The 23085-nt window shown below is 45.1% G+C and overlaps 1 protein-coding gene and 1 pseudogene across 1 annotated transcript in view; both read right to left on the reverse strand.

Moving 5' to 3' along the window:
* The window catches only part of PPP6C (protein phosphatase 6 catalytic subunit), a 50816-nt gene extending 27731 nt beyond the window's left edge, over window positions 1-23085 (reverse strand). The window contains exon 1 of the mRNA XM_010365863.2: window positions 22796-23085. Coding sequence (XP_010364165.1) covers window positions 22796-22870 — 75 coding nt within the window. The 5' untranslated portion in view covers window positions 22871-23085. The remainder of the gene's footprint in view (window positions 1-22795) is intronic.
* On the reverse strand, window positions 5824-6785 carry LOC115893927 (annotated as a pseudogene).

A 23085-nucleotide genomic window follows, 5' to 3' on the forward strand; every position in this document is an offset into this window, starting at 1 on the left:
CAGGCTGGAGTGCAGCGGCGGCGCAATTTCGGCTCGCTGCAAGCTCCGCCTCCCGGGTTCACGCCATTCTCCTGCCTCAGCCTCCCGAGTAGCTGGGACTACAGGCACCCGCGGCCACACCCGGCTATTTTTTGCATTTTTAGTAGAGACGGGGTTTCACAGCGTTAGCCAGGATGGTCTGGATCTCCTGACCTCGTGATCCGCCCGCCTCGGCCTCCCAAAGTGCCGGGATTACAGGCGTGAGCCACCGCGCCCGGCCTAAATGACATTATTGAAATGACAAAATTAAAGAAATGGAGAACAGATTAGTTGTTGCAGGGGTCCAGCAGCTGCAGGAAGGAAGTGGGTGTATCTATAAAAGGGCAATATGAGGAATTCTTGTGTTGATGAACTGTTCTGTATCTTGACTGTAGTGTTGGATACATGAGCCCTTATCCAATAAAACTGCGAAGAACTGAATACACACACACAGACACATACACACACACAAACACAAGTAAAACTGAAGAAATCTGAACATCATGAGGTGATGATCTTAGGTTGTACCTGAAGATCATGAGCTGTATCAATGTCAATGTTGGCTGACATTGTATTGGTTGTGGTATTACACTATAGTTCTACAAAATGTTACCACTGGGGAAAACTGGGTTATTCTGAAATAAAAAGGTTAACTATAATTAATTATAAAATTCAAATATAAAACCGAGGAGCCAGCTGGGCACGGTGGCTCTCACCTGTAATCCCAGCATTTTGGGAGGCCAAAGTGGGCGGATCACTTGAGGTCAGGAGTTCAAGACCAGCCTGGCCAACATGGCAAAACCCCATCTCTACTAAAAATACAAAAATTAGCCAGGCGTGGGGTTGCACAGCTGTAATCCCAGCTTCTTGGGAGGATGAGGCAAGAGAATCACTTGAACCCAGGAGACAGAGGTTGCTGTAAGCCGAGATTACGCCACTGCACTCCAGCCTGGGAAACAGAGCAAGACTCTGTCTCAAAACAAACAAACAACACAACAACAAAAAACAATGAGCCTTTTTTTTTTTTTTTTTGAGACGGAGTCTCACTCTGTTGCCAGGCTGGAGTGCAGTGGCACAATCTTGGCTTACTGCCATCTCTGTCTCCCAGGTTCAAGCCATTCTCCTGCCTCAGCCTCCCGAGTAGCTGGGATTACAGGCATGTGTCACCACACTCAGCTAATTTTTGTATTTTTAGTAGAGACAGGGTTTCACCATGTTGGCCAGGATAGTCTGGCTCTCCTGACCTCATGATCCGCCCACCTCGGCCTCCCAAAGTGCTGGGATTACAGGCGTGAGCCACCATACCCAGCCAAGCCATTCTTTTTGTTAAAGGACCTCTAAATGTTTGCACTTCAAAAATATTTGTCCACCGAAAGTAATCAAACCAAAAAATGTCATAGAAAGCATATGATTCTCACGCCAACATTCTGGAAAAGGAATTATACATCCCTGCTAAATACAGGGAACTGGAGGTCTCAGGTGGAACCTTCCTTCCTACCTGAGACCAGTTTGAACTATTGCCAGAGGGTTATTGGATTTTATGATAGATGTGCCAAGAAAGGAGAAATTAACAAGCATAATGAAATTACTTTAAACATTAAGGAATCTAAATGCTACAATCTCATTAATATATGGGAAACACTTTAACAGTTACAGCTACAACAATAGCTACACAGTAGCAAGAACAGAACTCAATGGGAGGGGGAGGAGAAAAAAAGGGCTCCCAAAAGAAAATGAGGGGAAATAGAGTTGTTAATTTTCTACACATTATACAAAAAATCAGAAAACTTCAAAATAAAATGATTTGCCTTTATTCCTAGGGTAAGTTCCTGATCTTCAAATAGCACCTCAAAGGCAAGATCCTCCTTTTGGCCTGGAATCCTTCTGGCCTTGAGTCCCTGAGTAGCTAGCTCCTATTTGTGTTGAATTTTCCCCAACACCCAGGTGCTTTAACAAACAAATCCATGGTCCTGCCATATAATACATCCATCACTCATTTAAAAAATAACAAAAACAGGCCAGCCGTGGTGGCTCACACCTATAAGCTCAGCACTTCAGGAGGCTGAGGCAGGTGGATCATTTGAGGTCAGAAGTTCAAGACCAGCCTAGCCAACATAGCAAAACCCTGTCTATACTAAATACAAAAATTAGCCGGTCAGTAGAGGCATGCACCTGTAATCTCAGCTACTGGGAGGTTGAGGCAGGAGAATCGCTTGAGCCTGGGAGGTGGAGGTTGCAGTGAGCCGAGATAGCACCACTGCACCCTAGTCTGGGTGACAGAGTGAGAACCTGTCTTTAAAAAAAAAAAAAAAAAAAAACCAGGCCGGGTGTGGTGGCTCAAGCCTGTAATCCCAGCACTTTGGGAGGTCGAGACGGGTGGATCATGAGGTCAGGAGATCGAGACCATCCTGGCTAACACGGTGAAACCCCATCTCTACTAAAAAAAAATACAAAAAACTAGCTGGGCGAGGTGGCGGGCTCCTGCGGTCCCAGCTACTCGGGAGGCTGAGGCAGGAGAATGGCATGAACCTGGGAGGCAGAGCTTGCAGTGAGCGGAGATCCGGGCACTGTACTCCAGCCTGGGCGACAGAGCGAGACTCCGTCTCAAAAAACAAAACCAAAAAACAAAAAACCAGGCCAGGTGTGTGGCTCACGTCTGTAATCCCAGCATTTTGGGAGACCAAGGCGAGTGGATCACCTGAGGTCAGGAGTTCAAGATCAGCCTGGCCAACATGGTCAAACCTCATCTCTACTAAAAATACAAATAATCAGCTGGGCGTGGTGGCGGGCGCTAGTAATCCTGTACTTAGGAGGCTGAGGCCGAAGAACTGCTTGAACCCATGAGGCAGAGGTTGCAGTGAGCTAAGATCGCACCATTGCACTCCAGCCTGGGTGACAGAGTGAGACTGTCGTAAAAAAACAAAAACAAAAGCAAAAAATAGATGCTGGTGAGTGAAAAAATGTTTCTGAACTTTGAGCCTTAAACTTTATAATGAAAGATGTTCTCTAAGGTTCCATCAGAATTATAAAATTCTGGTTTGCATTAGATATTACCTATGCCAAATTTCTCGCTTGACTCAGAAAATAAGACTAAGATGTTACTTAATCTTAGCAACAGATCTAGAATCCAAGTTTCCTACCACTTTCCACTATACTACATTGAATATTTAGTTGTTCAATGCAACCAATATTTATGGAGTGTCTGGTATGTTACCAGGTATTGTTCTATATACAAAGTAAATAGCAATGACCAAAACAGACTAAAAGCTCTGCTCTCAAGGGGCTTACCTTCTAATAGAATGAGACAGACAATAAATAAGTAAAATATGTTAACAGTAACTTGTCAGATAGTGATATCAAGAAAGTATAGAGAAAACAGACACACTAGAAGAGGGATGGGGTGCTGGGGTGGAGAGTAGGTGCTGTTATTTTAAAAAGGGATAGTATGAAAGCCTTATTGATAAAGTGAATTTTGAGCAAAAATCTTAAGGAGGTAAGGCTATGGGGACACAATATTGCAGGCAGAGAAGTAAAGACCAAAAGCCCTGATGTGAAGCATGCTTGCTGTCTAAGAAACATCATCAAGGCTGGTGTGTTTAGAGTTAACTGAATGAGAAGAAAAACAGGAGAGCATCACAGAATTATTTAGGTCACTGGTGGTAAAAATAAGGACCTGGGCTTCTACTGAGTGTAACAGGAAGCCATTAGAAGTTCTAGAGCAGAAGACTGACATGATCTTAAGTCAGCTGTGTTGAAAACGAACTGGCCAGGTGCAGTGGCTCACACCTATCATCCCAGCACTTTGAGGGGCCGAGGTGAGCATATCACTTGAGCTCAGGAGTTTGAGACCTGCCTGGGCAACATGGCAAAACCCAGTCTCTACAAAAAATACAAAAACTAGCTGGGCACGGTGGCATGTGCCTGTAGTCCCAGATACTTGGAAGGCTGAGGTGCAAGGATCACTTGAGCCCGGGAGGTCAAGGCTGCAGTGGGCTGAGATTGTGCCACTGCACTCCAGCCTGGGTCACAGAGTGAGACCCTTTCTCAAAAAAACAAGAGAGAAAAGTGATTGATGGTGGTGGAGGGGTGGCTGGGCTGGGGTTGGAATGGGGACAAAGGAGTAAGTAGGGAAAGCAGTTAAGTGTCTTCTATAATAATCTAAGTAAAAGTTAACTGGTTTGGACAGGGTAGTAAAAGTAAAAAATAGGGAAAATAGATTCCACATGTTATCTGAATGTAGCATCTGCTAGATTTATGACCAACTGGATACAAGGTGTTAAGAGAAAGTAAAGAATCAAGGATGACTCGGGGTTTCTGGCTTAAACAATTAGAAGGCTGGAAATAATCATTACTGAGACAGAACTCCAGGGAAAGTAGATTTTTTATTGTGTTTTTTCACCCCCGTAAATAGACTTTATTTTTTAGAGCAATTTTAGGTTCACAGTGAAATTGAGCATTAAGTACAGCGTTCCCTTGCTCGGCACAGTAGCTCACGCCTGTAATCCCAGCACTTAGGGAGGCAGAGGCAGGAGAATTGCTTGAGCGCAGGAGTTCAAGACCTCCCTGGGCAATATAGAGAGACCTTGTTCTCCATAGAAAGGAAAAAAAAACAGAAAAGAAAAAAAGTACAGAGTTTCCATATACCTCCGCCCCTTCCCCCAGACAGCCTCCCCACATCAACATCTCACATCTAAGTGGTACGTTTGTTACAAATCATGAGCATACACTGACACATCATTATCATCCAAAAGCCATAGTTTGTTTAAATTAGGGTTACTCCTTTTGTACATTCTATAAGTTTTGACAATTGTATGACATGTACCTACCGTTATAGTATAATATAGAGTAGTTTTACCTATTCAAACTTACCTCCCTCCAACCTCTGAAAACCACTGATCTTTTTACTGTCTCTATAGTTTTGCCTTTCCCAAAATGTCATATAGTTGGAATCATACATACACAGCCTTTCCAGGTTGGTTTCTTTCATTTAGTAATATGTATTTAAGGTTCTTCCATGTCTTTTTATGGCTTGATAGTTCATTTCTTCTTAGCACTGCATAATATTTCATTGTCTGGGTATATTACAGTTTGTTTATCTATCCACCTAGTGAAGGACATCTTGGTTCCTTCTGAGTTTTGGCAATGAATGAAGTGGCTATAAAAATCTGTGTACAGGCCGGGCGCGGTGGCTCAAGCCTGTAATCCCAGCACTTTGGGAGGCCGAGACGGGCGGATCACGAGGTCAGGAGATCGAGACCATCCTGGCTAACACGGTGAAACCCCGTCTCTACTAAAAATACAAAAACTAGCCGGGCGAGGTGGCGGGCGCCTGTAGTCCCAGCTACTCGGGAGGCTGAGGCAGGAGAATGGTGTAAACCCGGGAGGCGGAGCTTGCAGTGAGCTGAGATCTGGCCACTGCACTCCAGTCCGGGCGACAAAGCGAGACTCCGCCTCAAAAAAAAAAAAAAAAAAATCTGTGTACACTGGCCGGGCGCGGTGGCTCAAGCCTGTAATCCCAGCACTTTGGGAGGCCGAGGCGGGTGGATCACGAGGTCAGGAGATCGAGACCCTCCTGGCTAACACAGTGAAACCGTCTCTACTAAAAAATACAAAAAAACTAGCCGGGCGAGGTGGCGGGCGCCTGTAGTCCCAGCTACTCGGAGGCTGAGGCGGGAGAATGGCGGGAACCCGGGAGGCGAAGCTTGCAGTGAGCCGAGATCACGCCACTGCACTCCAGCCTGGGCGATAGAGCGAGACTCCTCCTCAAAAAAAAAAAAAAAAAAAAAAAATCTGTGTACACGTGTTTGTAGGAACATAAGTTTACAACTCATTCGGGTAAATATCAAGGAGCAGGACTGCTGGATTATAATATGGTAAGAGTTTGTTTAGTCTTATAAGGAACTGCCAAACCATCTTCCAAAGTGGCCGTACCATTTTGCATTCCCATCAGTAATGAATGAGAGTTCTTGTTGCTCCACATCTTCATCAGCACTTGGTACTGTTAGTATTCTGGATTTTGGCCATTCTAATAGGTATATAGTGGTTATCTCATAGTTGTTTCACTTTGCATTTCCCTAATGATACAGGAGGTAGAGCATCTTTTCATATGCTTATTTGTCATCACTATATCTTCCTTGATGAGGTGTCTTTTGTTCATTTTTTGAGGCATATATGTATTTATTTTACTTTATTATATCTTACTAATATTCTTTAAGGCACAAACCAGGTGAGTAGGCTACAGCAAGGAAATCTTAGAGAGTTAAGAAACCACTATGACACTTCCTGGTATTATCTTCAGTGATGCTTCTTATCTTTATTTTGGGACTCCAGGTAATATTCAGCTCCTACAGCTACCACAAATGCAGCAAACTCCCATTTCAATCTTTGTAATAATGCACCAACAAAGGAAACATTTCTGCGAAGCCACCCACGTATCTCCAAGCTTCATTGCAGCCCAATAAATCCCAAAGCCCTCCTGCAGTCAGCTTCTTCTGGACGGTTTTTACTGGTGTCCCTTCTATCTTCCATTGTTTATAATCTGGAAGTTCCATTTTACGATCTCCATGTTCACGTCCATGTCCATGAGCCACGTCTTGCAAGATTGTGAGAACTGAGGAAAACATATTGTGATATGCCTTCCACTTTCACACCTACGTGGTGAGAATGAAATTTAGCACAACCACTCTGAAAAACTGGCATGATGTGACAGCAATTTCCTTTTGTCCATTTTTTAATCAGATTGTTCAGTTTCTTATTGAGTTTTAAGAGTTCTCTGTAGGCCGGACACAGTGGCTCACGTCTGTAATCTCAGCACTTTGGGAGGCCGAGGATGTCAGATCACCTGAGTTCAGGAGTTCAAGACCAGCCTGACCAACACAGAGAAATCCCGTCTCTGCTAAAAATATAAAATTAGCTGGGCACGGTGGCGCATGCCTGTAATCCCAGCTACTCTGGAGGCTGAGGCAGGAGAATCGTTTGAACCCGGGAAGTGGAGGTTGAGGTGAGCTGAGATTGTGCCACTGAACTACAGCCTGGGCAACAAGAGCAAAACTCCATCCCAAAAAAAAAAAAAAAAAGGTTCTCTGTATATTTTGGATAACAATACTTTATCAGCTTTTTCTTTTTTTTTTTCCAAATATTTTCTCCCAGAACATGGATCATCGTCTCATTCTCTTGACAGGGTCTTTCACAAAGCAAAAGCTTTTAATTTTAATGAAGTCTGGCTTATCAACTATTTCTTTCAAGAGCAGATTGTTTAGGTTTGGTTTGGAGGGTGGGGAACCACGAACATAATTTTTTATTTTTTATTTTTATTTATTTATTAGACCGAGTTTAACTCCTCTCCATGGAGGCTGCCCCACGCACCAGCCTCACCAGGTCCGGAGCTACCTAGGCATGCTCCCTCCTCTGAGGCTTTATACTCTCTGTTCACTCAGTCAAGAACGCTTTTCCCTAGACGTGGAATTGGCTATCTCTCTCTTCATCCAGCTTTCCTTTGCTTTGTCACTCAGGCTAGAGTACAATGGCATGATCTTGGCTCACTGCAACATCCACCTCCCAGATTCAAGCGATTCTCCTGCCTCAGCCTCCCAAGTAGCTGGAAATACAGGCACTGGTCTCTAACTCCCGACCTCACGTGATCCACCTGCCTCAGCCTCCCAAAGTGCTGGGATTACAGGTGTGAGCCACAGCACCCGGCTGGCCTGTGTTTTTTTATAGCCTTTCATATCTACCTCCCTACTCCTCATCTTGACAAAACTAAAAGCCTGTTTGTTTTTTTTTTTTTTGAGATGGAGTCTCGCACTGTCACCTGGGCTAGTGTGCAGTGGGGTGATCTCAGCTCGCTGCAACCTCCGCCTCCCAGGTTCAAGCAAATTCTCCTGCCTCAGCCTCCTGAGTAGCTAGGATTACAGGTGCCTAGCACCACGCCTGCCTAATTTTTTGTATTTTTAGTAGAGGTGAGGTTTCACCATGTTGGCCAGGCTGATCTCAAACTCCTGACCTCAAGATCCGCCCACCTCGGCCTTCCAAAGTGCTGGGATTACAGGCGTGAGCCACCACGCCCAGCCAAAGCACTGCTCTTTTTAGGTTAGCTAAAAGCAATTAATACTTTGAAATTTGTTTTTCTAATACTATACAATTTTAAAATTAAAACACTACAATAATGCTTTTAAGTACCTATCACAGGGTCTTCCCTACCTTCTTTGGGTATAACACCTCACTCAGTTAACATCTGCAATATTTTCTCATGTAACTCACCAAACGTTCTCAAAGAATTCCACTACGAGTGGGACACAGTGGCTCACACCTGTAATCCACCTGTAATCCCAACACTTTGGGAGGCCAAGGCGGGCGGATCACAAGGTCAGGAGTTTGAGACCAGCCTGACCAACACGGTGAAACCTCGTCTCTACTAAAAACACAAAAATTAGCTGGGCGTGGTGGCGCGCGCCTGTAGTCCCAGCTACTCGGGAGCCTGAGGCAGAAGAATGGCTTGAACCTGGGAGGCGGAGGTTGTAGTGAGCTGAGATCGTACCACTGCCCTCCACCCTAGGCAACAGGGCGAGACTCTGTCTCTGAAAGAAAAAAAAAAAAAAAGAATTCCACTACCACCAAGGTTCTTGCAGAAGCGAGAAGCGCTTTGCTATAATCTGTACAAGAGTAGGAAGAATTTTCTATTTTGTTTCCAAGTCAGCTGCCCGTGTTTCAGGTTGTCAGTCACTGGACCCATTTACACTCCCTTTCGGATTTCATTTCTTTTAAGAACAGGCCTGGCTGGGTGTAATGGCTCACACCAGTAATTCCAACACTTTGGGACTGCTTCAGCCCAGGAGGTTGAGGCCAGCCTGGGAAACATAGTGAAACCTCAACTCTACAAAAAAATTTAAAAATTAGCGGGGCATGGTGGCATGTGCCCATGGTCCCAGCTACTCAAGAGGCTGAGGTAGGAGGATCGCCTGAGCCTAGGAGGTTGAGACTATAGTGAGCTGTGATCACCCTGGGCAACAGAGCAACACTGTCTCACCAAAAAAAAAAAAAAAAGTCCTTATCTCAGGTCATCTGGTTTTTTTTTTTGTTTTTTTTTTTGAGACAGAGTCTTACTCTGTTGCCCAGGATGCAGTGTAGTGGCACAATCTGTTTACTGCAACCTCCGCCTCCCAGGTTCAAACGATTCTCCTGCCTCAGCCTCTCAAGTAGCTGCGACCACAGGTGGGCACCACCATGCCCAGCTAATTTCTGTATTTTTGGTAGAGATGGGGTTTCACCATGTTGGCCAGGATGATCTCGATCTCTTGACCTTGTGATCTGCCCACCTCAGCCTCCCAAAGTGCTGGGATTACAGATGTGAGCCACGACACCCAGCCTCCATCACAGCTTTTATTTTACATACTATTATTACTTTTACCGCTGGCTCCATTTTGGTTTCCTATCTTTATTTTCTGTCTTTTTCTTTTTTTATATATAATTTTTTTTTTTTTTTTTTTTGAGACAGAGTTTCACTCGTTGCCAAGGCTGGAGTACAATGGTGTGATCTCGGCTCACCACACCCTCCGCCTCCCAGGTTCAAGCGATTCTCCTGCCTCAGCCCCCCAGTAGCTGGGATTACAGGCACACACCACCATGCCTGGCTAATTTTTGTATTTTTAGTAGAGACAGGATTTTGCCATGTTGGCCAGGCTGGTCTCAAACTCCTGATCTCAGGTGATCCACCCGCCTTAGCCTCCCAAAGTGCTGGGGTTACATGCGCGAGTCACTGTGCCTGGCCGGTTCCCATATTTCAATATGCCAGAATTTTCACTGACATGTAACTGGTTCTCCTAGTCCATAAGGCCTCCCTAAACTTGAAGTCATCCCTGGTTACCAACCCAAACACTATGTGCTAGCCTGAAAATAACAGTGGACTATAAACTGGAGAACATCACTGTGAAACTGTCAATCTGAACAATTGAATGTCTGAAGAACACATGTAAACTACCTAGCAGCAGCCTTCAACCAGGGCCCAGGCACACTAACTAGAGTAAAATTACAGCTGCGTCCTGCGCCTGCCACTTCTGCTGACCCCAACTGAGGATTTAGAGAGCTAAGTCTCTAAGCCAAAGCTATTGCCTCTCATCTCTAGTTTGGCAGGAGCTTACAAATCGCTATCGTGCACACACAAAGATAAGAAGTCTATGAAATCTCACTATAAACGCTATGTGAGTCAACCAGCTACACAAACAACGGCCTCCAAGAGCCCTGCCTTGTCATCATGGTCAAGACACATGCTCCTCTCCTCCCAAATCCTTTACAGCTTTATCCCAAATTTAGGGTAAACTACACCCCTTTCTCCTCATCATGCCCAAATACTTTTTCCTTCTTTTTTTGTGTGTTCTGTTTTCTATTTATTTATTTTTTATTATACTTTAGTTCTGGGATACATGTGCAGAAACGTGCAGGTTTTTTACTTAGGTATACACATGCCATGGTGGTTTCCTGCACCCATCAACCTGTCATCTACAATGGATATTTCTCCTAATGATCTCCCTCCTCTTACCTCCCAGCCCCCGATCGGCCCCAGCATGTGATGTTCCCCTCCCCTCTGCCCATATGTTCTCATTGTTCAACTCCCGCTTATGAGTGAGAACATGTGGTGTTTTGTTTTCTGTTCCCGTGTTAGTTTGCTGAGAATGTCAGCTTCATCCAAGTCCCTGCAAAGGACATGAACTCATTTTTTTTTTTTTTTTTAAGACGGAGTCTCGCTCTGTCACCCAGGCTGGAGTGCAGCGGCACGATCTCGGCTCACTGCAAGCTCCACCTCCCAGGTTCATGCCATTCTCTTGCCTCAGCCTCCCGAGTAGCTGGGACTACAGGCACCCGCCACCATGCCCCGCTAATTTTTTGTATTTTTAGTAGAGACGGGGTTTCACAGTGTTAGCCAGGATGGTCTCGATCTCCTGACCTCGTGATCCGCCCACCTCAGCCTCCCAAAGTGCTGGGATTACAAGCCTGAGCCATCATGCCCGGCCTAAGTCATTCTTTTTTATGGCTGTATAGTATTCCATGGTGTATATGTGCCACATTAGTGCCACATTTTCTTTATCCAGTCTATCATTGATGGGCATTTGAGCTGATTCCAGTCTTTGCTATTGTAAATAGTGCTGTAATAAACATGCATGTGCACGTGTCTTTATAGAATGATTTATAATCCTTTGGGTATATACCCAGTAATGGGATTGCTGGGCCAAATGGTATGTCTAGTTCTAGATCCTTGAGGTATCACCACACTGTCTTCCACAATGGTTGAACTAATTTGCACTCCCACCAATAGTGTAAAAGTGTTCCTATTTCTCCACATCATCTTCAGCATCTGTTGTTTCTTGACTTTTTAATGATTGCCATTGTAACTGGTGTGAGATGGTATCTCATTGTGGTTTTGATTTGCATTTCTTTAATGACCACTGCTTTTTTTCATGTTTGGTGCTCAACTACTTTCTTTTTTTTTTTTTTTTTTTTTTTGAGACGGAGTCTCGCTCTGTCGCCCAGGCTGGAGTGCAGTGGCGCGATCTCGGCTCACTGCAAGCTCCGCCTCCCGGGTTCCCGCTATTCTCCCGCCTCAGCCTCCGAGTAGCTGGGACTACAGGCGCCCGCCACCGCGCCCGGCTAGTTTTTTGTATTTTTAGTAGAGACGGGGTTTCACCGTGTTAGCCAGGAGTGTCTCGATCTCCTGACCTCGTGATCCGCCCGCCTCGGCCTCCCAAAGTGCTGGGATTACAGGCTTGAGCCACCGCGCCCGGCCTTCAACTACTTTCTAATCCTTGAATAGGAAGGGGTTCATAGCCACCATTCTTAGGAGAGCTCTATTTCTCTTCTCTACCTTTTCCTCAAGATATCTGTTCACAGTTCCATTCTATTCTCTGTTCTGTCTCCCAGTTCCCTCTTGTCCCCACAAACACTGAGTTCTAAATTTTTAAAATTACTTGTTTAGCTGATCTTGTTATCTAAAACATACTACTTCCTTTATCTAATTTTACATACTGGTATTTATAAAATACTCTTAGCTTTGAAAATAAAGATCTCATAGCCAGGTGCGGTGGCTCATACCTGTAATATCAGCATTTTGGGAGGCCAAGGGAGGAAGATGGCTGCAGGCCCAGAGCTCAAGACTAGCTTGGGCAACATAGCAAAACCTCATCTCAACTAGCTAGCTAAGTAACTAACTAAATAAATAGCTAACATTATATTTCACACAGTCTTTATATAAAGTCTCTACTATAATACAGATCACTGGGAACAAGAAGTTAGGAATCTGGAATGACAATGATATTCACGTGCTTACGATCCAGAAGATAGTGTCTGTATCCTCAGGTCAGATCAGAGTTCCTCAACCATGGCATTACTAATTATTCATTGTAGGGGGCTGCTTGCTGTCTTGTGGATGTTTAGCAACATCTCTGACATCTACACCTGCTAGATATCCATAGCAACTTCCCATCCCTCCCCTGCCCCAGCTGTGACAACCAAATATGTCTCCAGACACTGCCAAAAATCCCTTGGGGAGCAAAATTGCCCCCAGTTGAGAACGACTGGTCTAGATCTTTCTCCTGAGTTTAATATTATTAGAACAGTGTTTAGAGCACATTTGGCAATCAATAAGTAGTTGTTATCTAAGTGACATAAGTATCCAAGAGTATTCTGGACACCTCTATCTCAATGTCTTAGCTTGGCAGCATCTCAAACTCAGTATGGCCCAAACTAAACTGGCTGTATTCCTTAATCTAGTTATAGTACTAAGTAATCCTGGCCAGAAACTAAGAAATTAGACTAAACTCTCTTAGTCATAACCTAGACCAAATCTGTTAACAGGTGCCACTATACCTTCTTCATTTCCTTTCCAACACAACAATCACTTATCATTGCCTTATCTCAGACTCTCATATCACTGGGCCTACTGCTTCTATGACATTTTTGGCCCATTCAAATCCATGGTCCACAATGCTGCCAGAATAAACATTTCAAAAGCCTACTGTCATTCTCCTTCTTAAAACTCCTCAAGCGTATTCTTCCGTTTATGACAATGTTTCCCTAACACCAAATACCATTTACATGATTTTGTCATATTCCTACCACATACAACAGTGTATCCCTTTAACAATTTTCTTTGAATCTACTTTTCTTTTTAGTTAGCTACATTTTAAACAGTTATCACGAATCACAGTATGATTTTTCCCTAAAATATAAAAACATTTCAAAGTGTTCATGTACCACCTAAAAGATAACAATCTAAGTTTAACAGCCTACTCCTATGATTTGGCATCTTTATTCCAGTACCACCTCCAGCCACACCAAATCACTTCAAGTTCCCCGAACCAGCCATGTTCTTGCAAATTACACTCTACTATTGCACATGGTATTTATTCTGTTTGCATGTTCTTTCCTTCTCATTTTGTCTATCTAAACTCTGCCCCTCCTAACTGCTCCTTCATGAAACCATCTCTGGCTCCAAAGTTACATACTGCTTCTTCCATGTTTGCCAATACCCTGGGCAGCCTCTATTACAGCCTTTGTTTACCTCTTTAGCTCCCTTACTATACTGAAAGCCCCTCACAGACAGACAGAAGTATCTGATTCTGCCCCTGGCACCCACACGGAACAGTACTTAACACAAGGAACCATTTAAAGAAGTGTTTGTTGTCTGGGCACAGTGGCTCACACCTATAACCTCAGCATTTGGGGAGGCCAAGGCAGGAGAATCACTTGAAGCATTTGGGACCAGCCTGGACAGCATAGCAAGATGCTATCCCTTAAATTTTTTTTTTTTTTTTTTTTTTTTTTGCTGGGCGCAGTGGCTCACGCCTATAATCCCAGCACTTTTGGGAGGCCAAGGCGGGTGGATCACTGAGGTCAGGAGATCAAGACCATCCTGGCTAACATGGTGAAACCCCGTCTCTATCAAAAATACTAAAAAATTAAGAGAGGCATAGTGGCATGTGCCTGCAGTCCTAGCTACCCGGCAGACTGAGGCAGGAGAATCGTTTGAACCCAGGAGGCGGAGGTTGCAGTGAGCTGAGATCGCACCACTGCACTCCAGCCTGGTGACAGAGTGAGACTCCATCTCAAAAAAAAAAAAACAAAAAAATTTTTTTTAATTAGCTGGGTACCCTATTGCGCACCTGTACTCCCAGCTACTTTTGAGGCTGAGGCAGAAGGATCAATTGAGCCCAGGAATTTGAGGTTGCAGCAAGCTATGATTGCACCACTGCACTCCACCCTGAGCAACAGACTGAGACCCTATCTCAAAAAAAAAACAAAAAAAAAAGAAGAAACAAGTATTTGTCATAAAGCAGAATACAGTTTGAGTCAATAAACCTTTACTCATTATCACATACAGGGCAGTGTTCTAAAATTGTGGAAAACACAAGGAATGGCCAAGCACAGTGGCTCACATCTATAATCCCAACACTTTGGGAGGCCAAGGTGGGTGGATCACTTGAGGTCAGAAGTTCGAGACCAGCCTGGCCAGCATGGTGAAACCCCATCTCTACCAAAAAAAATATATATATATATACACAAAAATTAGCTGGGTGTGGTAGTGTGCACCTGTAATCCCAGCTATTTGGGAGGCTGAGGTGGGAGAATGGCTTGAATCTGGAGTGGGGCACAGGTTGCAGCAAGCTCAGATCTACACCATTGCACTCCAGCCTGAGCAGAGTGAGACTCCATCTCAAAAACAAAAACAAACAGACAAAAACAAGGAATGAATCTGGCCTTCAAGAATTTTCCAGTTTAATAATGGAGATAGACATATTTGCTATCATACAAGACAGAACACTCTAAGTGGTAAAATAGGGCAATAAAATGCTAAAGCAATGTCAGTGTGGAAAGAGAAGAACAGGGATTTTAAAATAGCAAATAAACTCAGATGTGTACTCTGTTGAGTCACTATGGCAAAAATCACTTGAAACTCACCAAGTCCTGACCCTGATGATATCTGTTCTGCCTATCACAAGGACTATATAAATCACAGAACCAACATGAAGGGTCTCTCAAAACTGTAAGTGGCTTTGTAAATTCTAATCATTGTTAATAAATTCTGACTGTGGAACCTAGGAGTCCTGCATAGAGGAAGTACCATCTGAGCTAGAGCTCAGAAGGGAGGTAAATAGAGGGCATACAAGGTGTTCTATAGAAGAAGCTTAAATGATAGTTGTAAATGTGAACCCTGAAGCCAGACTGCCTAGGTTTGAATCCCACTCATTCACTTATTTACTAGCTGTATGACTTTGGAAAGTTACTAAATCTGTCTGAATTTTGGTTACCTGTCTGTAAAACAGAGCAAATATCAGTACTCAATTCACAACGTAATGAGTATGAAACGATTTCATATGTGTACTGTATAATTATTTTAATAAACAGGTGAAAGTAGACTGAGCAGAAGCAAAGAAACAGGGAAGTACGCGGCATGTTATCAGAAGACAGCAGTCCAGTGTGCTTAAAACAGAAAGTACAGTTTAAAAAAAAAAAAAAAAATGTTGGGCCGGGCGCAGTGGCTCACGCCAGTAGTCCCAGAACTTTGGGAAGTCGAGACAGGCAGATCACGAGGTCAGGAGTTTGAGACCAACCTGACCAACATGGTGAAACCTGGTCTCCACTAAATATACAAAAATTAGCCAGGCATGGTGTGGCATGCCTGTAATCCTCTACTCAGGAGGCTGAGGCAGGAGAACTGCTTAAACCCAGGAGGCGGAGGTTGCAGTGAGCCGATATCACACCACTGCACTACAGCCTTGGTGACAGAGTGAGACTCAGTCTCAAAAAAAAAAAAAAAAAAAAAAAGGTGATGTAGTGGAAGATATACCTAGAAAAGCATGCTATTACCCATCCTAAAAAATCATAAATTATATCAGAAAGAGCTCTGCACACAGAGGCTTTCAAATCAAGTTCTGGATGTCACTGATTAGCTGTACATCCTCAGGCAAATCATAGACTAGAAAGCTCAGTTTCTCTCTATATAGAAGAGTATAGTACTAAATGAATTTTGATTCTCCTTCAGCTCTGAAATTCTAAGAAAAAGACTGGGAAGCAGTCAACAATTTACACTGTCCCATCTAATAGCTCCCGCCACATAGGGCTAATGAGTGTCTGAAATGTAGCTGGTCCAAATTGGGAGGTACTGTAGGTGTAAAATAGACACATGTCATAGAATTAGTACCCAAAAAAGGCAAAATATTACATTAATAACTTTATATTGATTACACCTTGAAATTGGGTTAAAATATTACTAAAAAAAATTTATCTGTTTTTATACTTTTTTTCTTTAGACAGAGTCTTGCTCTTATTGCCCAGGCTGGAGGGCAATGGCATGATCTCTAATCACTGCAACCTCTGCCTCCCGGATTCAAGTAATTCTCCTGCCTCAGCTTCCCAAGTAGCTGGGATTACATGTATGCACTACCATGCTTGGCTAATTTTTGTATTTTTTTTTTAGTAGAGATGGATTTCACCATGTTTTGGCCAGGCTGGTCTTGAACTCCTGACTAAAAGTGATCTGCCCACCTTGGCTTCCCAAAGTGCTGGAATTATAGGCGTGAGCCACCATGCCTGCCTACTTATTCTTTGAGATGGAGTTTCGCTCTTGTCACCCAGGCCGGAGTGCAATGGCACAATCTCTGCTCATTGCAACCTCTGCCTCCCGGGTTCAAGCGATTCTCTGGCCTCAGCCTCCTGAGTATCTGGGATTATGGGCACCCACCACCACACCTGGCTAATTTTTGTATTTTTAGTAGAGACGGGGTTTCACCATGTTGGCCTGGCTGGTCTTTAACTCCTGACCTCAGGTGATCTGCCTGCCTCAGCCTTCCAAGGTGTTGGGATTACAGGCATGAGACAGCACACCTGACCTGTTTTTATACTTTTTAAAAATGTGGCCCAGTCATGGTGGCTCACATGTGTAATCCCAGCACTTTGGGAGGCCTAGGTGGTAGGACTGCTTTAGGCCAGGAGTTCGAGGCCAGCCTGGGTAACAAAGCATGACTCCATCTCTACAAAAAAATTCAAAAAGTTAGCCAGGCATGGTAATACCCACCCGAAGTCCTAAGCTACTCAGGGGGCTGAGGCAGGAGGATTACAGAGGCCCAGGAGTTTGAGGCTGCAGTGACCCATGTCTGCACCAGTGCACTCCACCATGGGAAACAAAGTGAGATGCTGTCTCAAAAAAATAATTAATTAACTGCCACTAGAAAATTTGAAGCTTACATTTGTGAGCATGATATTTCTACTGGAGAACATTGTTATAAGACTATTCTCATAAGACAAAGGAGAATGTAATTCTGTGGCGAAAAGACAAATGAAATGTGGCCATAAGGACAAACAAGCTATAAGAAAGGATCTTGCAAACAGAAAACACTCTTCCAGCCCCATACAAAGCCAGGTGCATCCCTAACTGTTGTGTTCAGCTGTCCTCAGTGTACCTGAAGAAAAATTCACTGCAAAACCAAATAACTCAGCCAGGCACGGTGGCTCACTCCTGCAATCCCAGCACCTTGAGAGGCCAAGGCGGGCAGGATTATTTGAGGTCAAGAATTAAAGACCAGCCTAGCCAACATGGTGAAACCCCATCCCTACTACAAATACAAAAATTAGCCGGGCGTGGTGGCATGTGCCTGTAATCCCAGCTACTTGGGAGGCTGAGGCAGAACTGCTTGAACCCGGGAGGTGGAGACTGCAGTGAGCTGAGATGGTACCACTGTACTCCAGCCTGGGCAACAGAGTTAAACTCAGTCTCAAAAAAAAATAAAAATAAAAAAACCTCAGGTAAACATGTCACCCTTAAGAACTGTCCAAGAGATTAGACAACCTCCAAGTTATAGAACCCCTGCTCCCCAAAAATATTAATACTTCAATATAGGTATTCAGTAAACCTGCCTTTATCATTAATTCTTCTACTTGGTCAGGTATGGAATCTGTACCTTTTATTAATCTCTCTGAAATCTTTCTTGTGGATAAAATCACATGAACTCTTTATAAGAAAGGTTACACTGTGGTCCATTCACTTTCACATGTCTTTTTTTTTTTTTTTTTTTTTTTTTTTTTTTTTTTTTTTTTTTGAGACAGGGTCTCGCTCTGTCGGCCAGGCTGGAGTGCAGTGGCATGATCTCAGCTCACTGCAACCTCCGTCTCCTGGGGTTAAGCAATTCTCCTGCCTCAGCCTCCTGGCCCACGTATGTCATTCTTACTCCTTCAAAACCGTTACGTAGGCTGGGCACGGTGGCTCACGCCTGTAATCCCAGCACTTTGGGAGGCTGAGAAGGGTAGATCACCTGAGGTCAGGTGTTCAAGACCAGCCTGGCCAACATGGTGAAACCCCATCTCTACTAAAAATACAAATATTAGCCAGGGGTGGAGGTGGGTTAATCCCAGCTACTCAGGAGGCTGAGGCAGGAGAATCGCTTGAACCGGGAGGCGGAGGTTGCAGTGAGCTGAGAACGTGCACCTGCACTCCAGCCTGGACGACAGAGCAAGACTCTGTCTCAAAAACACAAACAGGTCGGCCGGGCACGGTGGCTCAAGCCTGTAATCCGAGCACTTTGGGAGGCCGAGACAGGCGGATCACGAAGTCAGGAGATTGTGACCATACTGGTTAACATGGTGAAACCCCGTCTCTACTAAAAAATACAAAAAACTAGCTGGGCGAGGTGGCCGGGGCCTGTAGTCCCAGCTACTCGGGAGGCTGAGGCAGGAGAATGGCATAAACCCGGGAGGCGGAGCTTGCAGTGAGCTGATATCCGCCCACTGCACTCCAGCCTGAGCCACAGAGGGAGACTGTCTCAAAAAACAAAAACAAATCAACAGGCAGGCGCGGCGGCTCACACCTATAATCCCAGCTCTTCGGCAGGCCGAGGTGGGCACATCATCTGAGGTTGGGAGTTTGAGACCAGCCTGACCAACATGGAGAAACCTTCTCTCTACTAAAAATACTAAATTAACTGGGCGTCGTGGCACATGCCTGTAATCCCAGATACTCAGGCTGAGGCAGAAGAATCGCTTGAACCCGGGAGGCGGAGGTTGCAGTGAGCCAAGATCGCGCCATTGCACTCCAGCCTGGGCAACAAAAGCGAAACTCTGTCTCAAAAAAACAAACAAACAAACAAAAACAGTTATGTAGATTTGATCCAGTACTAGTGATGTGACCATTTCCAACTTAGCGAAACAGAAATTGTTATTAAATCTGGAACATCCTATGCATTTAGTATTTGATCTAGTATCTCCATCTTCTAATCAATTTAAACACAGGTAAATTTCTGTCTTCTTTTCTACCAGAACAAATCTTTTCCATCATGTTCATTAAGTGGCCTCAATAATTTCTTTTCTTAATAGAATCTTTTATTTTGCCTTTACAGCCTCAGAAAAAGTACTCCTGGCATACTTTCTTGTCCTAATTTTAGGTTGCACTCCATGCCAAGAAACAGAAACAAAATTAAGCTTCTTTAAATACACCACAGATGAGCAATACAACAAATTAATCCTGATAAAAACATTTCCAAGACAGAAAAAAAGTCTCAACTTATAAAGAAAAATTCAGAATTATTTTGTCTCGGTTGCCCAAAATACGTATTTTTAAGTTTATTAAGAAACGGATACAAGCTGAGTACAGTGGCTCATGCCTGTTATCCCAGCATTTTGGGAAGCTGAGGTGGGAGGATCACTTGAGCCCAGGAGTTCAAGACTGGCCTGGGTAACATAGCAAGACCCTGTCTTTACCAAAAAAATAAATAAAAATTAGCTGGGCATGCGGACATGTGACTGTGGTCCCAGCTACTCAGGAGGCTAAGGTGGGAAGACTGCCTGAGCCCAGGAGGTCAAGGCTGCAGGAGGCCATGATTGTGCTACCACACTACAGCATGGGTGAGAGTGAGACCATTTCCCCGCCCAAAAAAAAAAAAGATAAAAAGATTTTTAAAACTTTTAAGAAAAAAAAACAAATACAAGTACAATGCAGCTGTGTTTCAACAGGAAATAAAATGGTCTAAAAACTGTACTTCCTTAAGAAGGAAATCTAATGTTTATCAAACTAAGAGGTACAAAGAAGTCCAACAGATTACCTGTTTTTTGTTTTTTGTTTTTGTTTTTTTTTGAGACAGAGTCTCCCTCTGACACCCAGGCTGGAGTGCAGTGGCACAATCTTGGCTCACTGCAACCTCCGCCTCCCTGGTTCAAGCGATTCTCCTGCCTCAGCCTCCCAAGTAGCTGGGATTACAGGCACCTGCCACCACCCCCAGCTTATTTTTGTGTTTTTAGTAGAGACGGGGTTTCACCATGTTGGCCAGGTTGGTCTCGAGCTCCTGACCTCAAGTGATCCACCTGCCTCAGCCTCCCAAAGTACTGGGATTATGCCACCACGCCCTACACACATTTTCATAAAAAGCAACATTTTATTCATCATAAACACAAAGTTCAAAAAAGCTCTACGCATGATAAATAAAAAGAAAAAATTCCATGTCAATTCACTGACATGCAATAGTCAACCTCACCTACGGGATTAATAATGCTGCTAAGAGGTCTGGTTAGTTTTCCATGAATTGGGTCCCAATGCTAGTTTTATTCTTATTCCCTTAAAAAAAAACACATAGCAGAAAGAAGTCACAAAAGGAATGTCTGAAGGACTCAGATGAGCACGAATGCTACACTACTGCTAACGAAGGCTGTCCTTATTTTAAATTCTTTTATTAAAAATGGGAGAATGCAGAGGAATGACTCCCCTGTCACATGCCACACAAAACTAACAGGTAAGTACAATTCAGTCACATTCATAACACCACGTGTGGCCTCAAATATTATGCATACTTGTTGACTGATGTTAAGTATCAACTTACTGTACAAAGAAGAAATAAGACAAAACCCACAGTAACATATTTCTTTAAGAATACACGGAGCCGGGGTCGGGCGCGGTGGCTCACGCCTGTAATCCCAGCACTGTGAAAGGCCGAGGTGCGCAGATCACGAGGTCAGGAGATCCAGACCATCCTGGCTAACACGATGAAACCCCGTCTCTACTAACAATACAAAAAAATTAGCCAGGCGTGATGGCAGGCGCCTGTAGTCCCAGAGACTCGGGAGACTGAGGCAGGAGAATGGCATGAATCCAGCAGGAGGAGCTTGCACTGAGCCGAGATCGCACCACCGCACTCCAGCCTGGACGACAGAGGGAGACTCTGTCTCCAAAAAAAGAATACACTGAGTTGGATAAATACTAGCACGAGCTGATAAGCACTGCTAGAAACCTAAGTTCTGATTTCAGCAAATGCATAGAAACACTTTTCAAAAAAGCAGTATACCCTAGGCGGGGCGCCGTGGCTCACGCCTGTAATACCAGCACTTTGGGAGGCCGAGGCGGGCAGATCACTTGAGGTCAGGAGTTCAAGACCAGCCTGGCCAACATGGCGAAACCCCGTCTCTACTAAAAATACAAAACAGCCGGGAGTCGTGGTGGGCGCCTGTAATCCCACCTAGTCGGGAGGCTGAGGCAGGACAATCGCCTGAACCCGAGAGGCAGAGGTTGCAGTGAGCAAGATCGCACCACTGCACTCGAGTCTGGGGGACAGAGTGAGACTCTTATCTCAATTAAAAAAATAATAATAATTTAAAAGTTTTTAAAAAAGAAAAGCAGTATACCAAAGCCATTCCTTACCCATACATACATTTACTCTTACTTGGACTCAGGAGTAACAAGGAATTCGCCTCCTTTAGAAAATCAAGAAAATGAAGTGTTGAGTTAAGAAGCGGTTAAGGGGGCCGGGCGCGGTGGCTCAAGCCTGTAATCCCAGCACTTTGGGAGGCCGAGACGGGTGGATCACGAGGTCAGGAGATCGAGACCATCCTGGCTAACACGGTGAAACGCCGTCTCTACTAAAAAATACAAAAAACTAGCAGGGCGAGGTGGCGGGCGCCTGTAGTCCCAGCTACTCGGGAGGCTGAGGCAGGAGAATGGCGTGAACCTGGGAGGCGGAGCTTGCAGTGAGCTGAGATCCGGCCACTGCGCTCCAGCCTGGGCGACAGAGCGAGACTCTGTCTCAAAAAAAAAAAAAAAAAAAAAGCGGTTAAGGAAAAAGTATTTGTATTTATTGAGAACCAACTACTTTATCCACTTCAGTAAGCTCAACAACATACTCAGAAACGGGATTCACCTCTGAATTAGCAAAAGAAAACCGACGATCCTAAAAAGCAATTTGGAGGAGTGACAAAGAAAGAGGGACGACCTGACGTTCGCTCCCGTCAGTACCAAACCACTCGGGCCCACTGCCTGCCCCTTCCTCAGAGACCTAAACACACTGGGGCCGCGTTCCGGGAGCCGGTGGCATCTCCTGTCAGACGCCGGCCACTCCGCGCTCCTGTCACCTCCAGTGGTGGCGACCCCATGCCTAGGGCACTGCCGCGGAGGCTCGGCTCCGACTGCGGGAGACCCGGGGATGGGGTGGTGAGCCGAGTCTTCTAAGCAAAGCTGTTACAGCTGCGGGTCCTGGGGTAGCCCGAAGGCCAGAAGGGGCGACCCTGGGGCAGAGGCCGCGACATCCCTCGGGATCCCCACTGAGGCAACTGGGACAGCACTCGGGGGACTCGGCTCCCCCGACCCTCGGCGTGACGCCGGGTCGGACCGGGTCGCCTGGCACTGGGGCAGGCCCTCCACTGCGACGGGACGGGATACCCAGCGGGGGTCCCGGAGAAAGGAAGGGCAGGCCGGCGGGCGCCCCACAGCCGGAAGGGGCGAGCCCGCACACAGGGCTCCTGCCCCGGCAGGGCTCACCTTCAGGTCGTTCTCTGGCAGGTACTTGCACAGCCGCGCTATCTCCACATACTTGTCCAGGTCTAGCGGCGCCATTTTAGGAATAATAAGCCGCAGCAACAGCAGCGGCGGCGGCTGTAGTAGCGGCGGCGGCAGCGGCGGAGGCCGAAGCCGGAACTTTCTTACGTCACGTCCGGCCCGTGAGAGGCGTCTGCGCAGCGCCGTTAAAGCGCGACCAGCTTCTCTCCGCTATCTCGGTACGCCCGGCGCCCCCTCTGGCTGAACCCCGGTTACAGGGCCCAAGAGACCCC

This window comes from Rhinopithecus roxellana, chromosome 16 (assembly GCF_007565055.1).
Source record: "Rhinopithecus roxellana isolate Shanxi Qingling chromosome 16, ASM756505v1, whole genome shotgun sequence".
Classification (NCBI taxonomy): domain Eukaryota; kingdom Metazoa; phylum Chordata; class Mammalia; order Primates; family Cercopithecidae; genus Rhinopithecus; species Rhinopithecus roxellana.